Genomic DNA, 4,410 nt, shown 5'->3' with positions numbered 1-4,410 from the left:
GTGTGTGTGTGTGTGTGTGTGTGTGTGTGTGTGTGTGTGTGTGTGTGTGTGTGTGTGTGTGTGGACATGTGACCTAACCACCCCACCCCTCTCCTCTCCTTTCTGCCCTCGTGGCTGTGGTGCTAGTGGTGTGCCTGTGGGTCACACTGGGGTCAGAGGCAGGGCCCCTAACAAGTAAAGGTCTCCACACTGGAGACACACAGACACACACACACAGGGACACACACATGGCGTGACGCTAATGGGTTTCACGTGTCACTGCTAAGCTTTGTGCTTGTGTGAGTCGCTCACCCGCATGAAAGTAAGGACTGGCGTAGGGGAAAGCGAAGGGCAGCGTCTGAGCGTGAAGAGCGTGCAGCGGTGGCATGAATCCAGGCGGCAGGTGATATTTAAGATCAGCTTTGCCCAGCCCAGGTGTGAAAATGTTCCGACTGGGCGACTCTGTGTCTGCTGAACTACACGGTGCACTCAGCCTGCCCGAGCTCTCTGCAGCCTCCTTGTTGGCCTCGCTGCCGGTCTCTTTGCTCCTGCTCAGCTCTACGTCTCTGAGCTTGCTGCCGGGCTGCTCTCGCCTCTCCTCGCACATCTCCGTCTCGCTGTCCGAGTCTTTCGTGTCCTCGTCGTGCACCTCCGTGTCTCCCACACTTCCTAGGTCCTCTCTTCCTCCTCTGTAAGATGCGACACGAAGCTGCGTTGGAGGTTCCCTGCGATGAATTTTTTTGGACTCTGGACCTGGTCCGGCAGTAGAACTCTGCGCCTGAGGGTCTTTGGGCGTGGAGGACGCCCCTGGTTGCTGCTGCTGCTGGTTGAGAGTTAAAAGGGGCGTGGCAGCGGCGTGGCGAAGCACAAGCATTGCATTCGTGCGACGGGCAAGCTCCTCGCGGAGAGGATGTCCTTCTGGGATGTCGTGGAGACTCCGCAGGGCAGGATGGTCAGGGGGCAGGCCAGGTGGCAGAGCCCCCAGTGGCTCTGAGCCCAGCAAACGATGCTGCTGCTGCTGTTGGTGAAGATTCTCCAACTCCTTCTGTCTCAGCAGCTCTGCTGACATCTCCAGTCTGAGGCAGTGAGACACACAGGAACTTCAATGTAAAAACCCCACACAACTACGTGACAACAAACCCTTACACAACAATCTGCGAGCAGTTAAACACACACCTGGCCAGGTTCTGCTTCCTTAAAAGCTCTTGTTGTCGAGCAAAGATTTCAGCTTGAGCTGGCTGGAGGAAACCATAACCTGTTAAAGAAACAACAGGAAAACACACAAATTAACTTAAAGGTGGTGGAAAATAAATATATTTAACAATTTATTTTAAAACAACTTTTGCTTTAATTTAGCAAAAAGCAACAATATTTTTCAGTTTCATTAATTCATTTGACAACTTTACTTTTAAAATAAAGAGTACAAACAAGCTTTTGAAACATTTGTACTGAGCAAGTGCCTATCTCCAACAGTCAGGGACACACAGAAACAACCAACCGTTCCCACTCTCACGCACAACTAGGGACAATTTAAAGTTGCCAATGATCCTAACGTGGATGTGTTTGATCTGTGGGAAGAAACCAGAGGACCTGGAGAAAACCCATGTGTGCACAAGAAGAAGATAAACTCCACACAGAAAGGTCGGAAGGAGACTGCTGCTCTAAAAGCTGCTCTGCCCTGATGCTCAGCTTTTACATCTAAAACTTAAAAAAAAGAAATGTTTGCGTCAGATTTTTTTCGTTTCTTTAAACTCATGACCTTTTACAAGATTAGTTAGCTGTCCCTGTATGTAAAACTCTGCATAATGTAATGTCATATAGAGTAATGTGTTGGGCTTTGTCTGCTACATTTTGCTTTAGTTGTAGTTCTTACAGGGGAATCTTTTGGGCTCATTAGAGTTCGTGAACCCAGATATTAGCATCACTGTTGACAAAGTCTTTTTAATAATATAAAAAGTCAGTTTTTATCCCTTCCTTATATATTAAAGCCATAGAAAGTTGTATTTTGCTGGCAGAGGTGTACTGCTTGTTTATCTCTCAGCGTTACTGAACACTCACCGGGGGCCTGGCAAAGAGCGGAGGGCAAGCCCAGGAACGGAGGCCGCAGGTGAGGTCCTAAGGCGATGTGTGGAGCGGTCGGAGGGGACAGGAGGGGTGGAGGGTGGGACAATTCTCTAAAAAAAGACAAAAACAAACAAGACATCTGTTAAAAGCTGGTTTCAGTCAGAAAATTCATTACAGGAATAGTTTTGTCCTCGCAGAGTTTCTGTTCTCAGCACATCTCAACTCTTGTTCWGTGTGTGTGTTTGCTGCCACACCAGTGTATGTGGTGTATTTTTATCTGTGGCACTCCAGAGGCCCCAGTGTCGCCTCAGTGCCTCATCAGTCTTGTCACGCCGCAGCAAGCGCCGCTGGCCATTACTGTACCCTGGACTGCAGCCTTTCCTTCCCCTGCAGTCACACACACACACACACACACACATAATGAGAGCTGAATGCACAATGCCAGTGTGTCATGCTCCGACAGCTGGGGCGGCCCCTGCGTCTTGACCGGGGCCACGGGCTGAAGGACCTTCTAATTAACACTCATCCCTCCTCTCTTTTCTCCCTTTTTGTAGCGCCCCTCTCTGTCTCCCTCCCTCTCAGTCTCTGAAAAGATGAAGCATCCTGCAACCTCTGCTTCTGAAAAGGCCTCTCCATTATTGGCGTCGTCTTTTGTCCTCTTTGAGGGGAAAGGTGCCTCTCACCTTTCTCCCTCTCGTTCTGTCTTAACCATCTTTTTTTCAGTTCTTTACTTCAGTTTCTATACTTCTCTGTGACCTAAGAAAAATATATTTCATTCACTGATTAAACTTTTATTCCAATTCAGTGTATTTYCCCCCCCACATTTTATGTATTTTCTACTATTTTTCACTTTCTTCACTCATATTTTTTAAGTTAATTATTGTCTACTTGTTTGTCTCTTTATCATGAGGTTATAAGACGCATGTAATGTTGACCCTGTGTCATGTCAAAATGTGACGCAGCAGTTTGTGATGCAGCTCTCCACAGAGTCTTTTCTGGTTTCAGCCTCTAACTCCTAACACACACTTYCTCTTCTGATCCTGTTTTTTTTGTCCTTCCTTGCTTCAGTTGCTATCACACCAATCAGCGCTCAGCTGTGTGTGTCTACCACCGAACAAAAGCGTACATGGGAAACAAGCTGAGGAAAACAACAACGTCAAACTTGACACTGGGACACGTGAAACCGCAAATATTGTTTTGAAACTGTGTTCAGATTTGCTAGCGCCTGCAAGTCTTCTGCCTCTCTAAATGAGGAACGAGAAGAGGGAACTTGTACAAAAGAAGGGAGATGGGATGGAGGTGGGTGTGTGTGGGGGGCAGGGTGGTAGAGTTAGTTTTGTGTGTGCGTATTCATCGATTGCCTCTGAAATGTTAATACTAATCGTATAACCGCTCTCTCCGGCGGTGCCTCGCACTCCAGTGGCAGCTCCAATTAATCTTAGGTGAGGGCTGCGGTGCGTGACCCTGGAGCTGCTACCCCGGACCCCCGTTAGCCGCTGCTTATGTAATTACACCGCCCAGTGTGTAATCACCTGGCCCAATCCCTCAGGGCTAGCAATTAGCCCCGCGACGCAGTTTCGYCAGACTACGCAACGGCTTCTGCAAAAACTCCCATCCACCCCCACCCAAGGCTTCCAAACTCACATCGCCCCCACCCACCCCACCCCCATCTCCTTCTGATATTTCTTTTTTTTTTTTCCCCCTCCATGCACCACCTCGCTTAGCGTTAGCCCGCAGATGAATAACGGTCAATTAAAGCTGCATGACTGGGGCTGCCAGGCGTCTGCGCCACCATAATTAGGCCTAATCACGGGGAGTGAGAGAGGGAGAGGAGAGGAGAGAAAGAACATGTCTGACACTCCCCTCCGCTCCCTCCCTCCATCTCTTTTCCTCTTTTACAGGCGGCAATTTTGAGGAAGGAGTGGCAGACATTAGTCGTTTTGCTCTGAGAGTGTGTGTGTGTGTGTGTGTGTTTGTGTGTTTGTGTGTGTGTGTGTGTAAGCAACATGTCTGTCTTTCTCAAAGTGTGTGGTTTTATTTTTGCACTCTGTGCATTTTGTTGGTAAACCACTGACATGCTATAAAAAGATGAGGGACAAACAGTCACCTAGTTCTGTGTGAGACACTGAAAAAAAAAAACGACAGATTCACGAATACAAGGTGGACTCATAATCACACAGAAGTCTATCACTGGATTCTGTTTGTCTCTGCCTGCAGTGAGGCCACAGGCTCATGGGGAATTCACTGGTGTGTGGCGACCTGTCAGAATGGCGACAGCGGTCCTGTCCTGCAACAGCACAGGCTGTGTGTGTGTGTGTGTGTGTGTGTGTGTGTGTGTGTGTGTGTGTGTGTGTGTGTGTGTGTGTG

General features: G+C 48.5%; 1 protein-coding gene across 3 annotated transcripts in view; it reads right to left on the bottom strand.

Moving 5' to 3' along the window:
- The window catches only part of samd11 (sterile alpha motif domain containing 11), a 58,456-nt gene that overhangs the window by 5,102 nt on the left and 48,944 nt on the right, over nucleotides 1–4,410 (bottom strand). For all 3 annotated transcript variants that reach the window (XM_014015739.1, XM_014015740.1, XM_014015741.1), the window contains exons 8-10: nucleotides 2,038–2,153; nucleotides 1,156–1,234; nucleotides 292–1,055 (exon numbers count right to left, since the gene is read on the bottom strand). In XM_014015739.1, the coding sequence (XP_013871193.1) occupies nucleotides 292–1,055; nucleotides 1,156–1,234; nucleotides 2,038–2,153 (959 nt within the window). The remainder of the gene's footprint in view (nucleotides 1–291; nucleotides 1,056–1,155; nucleotides 1,235–2,037; nucleotides 2,154–4,410) is intronic.

Source organism: Austrofundulus limnaeus, unplaced genomic scaffold, assembly GCF_001266775.1.
Source record: "Austrofundulus limnaeus strain Quisiro unplaced genomic scaffold, Austrofundulus_limnaeus-1.0 Scaffold134, whole genome shotgun sequence".
Lineage (NCBI taxonomy): Eukaryota > Metazoa > Chordata > Actinopteri > Cyprinodontiformes > Rivulidae > Austrofundulus > Austrofundulus limnaeus.
This window is presented reverse-complemented; position numbering and strand designations above follow the sequence as displayed.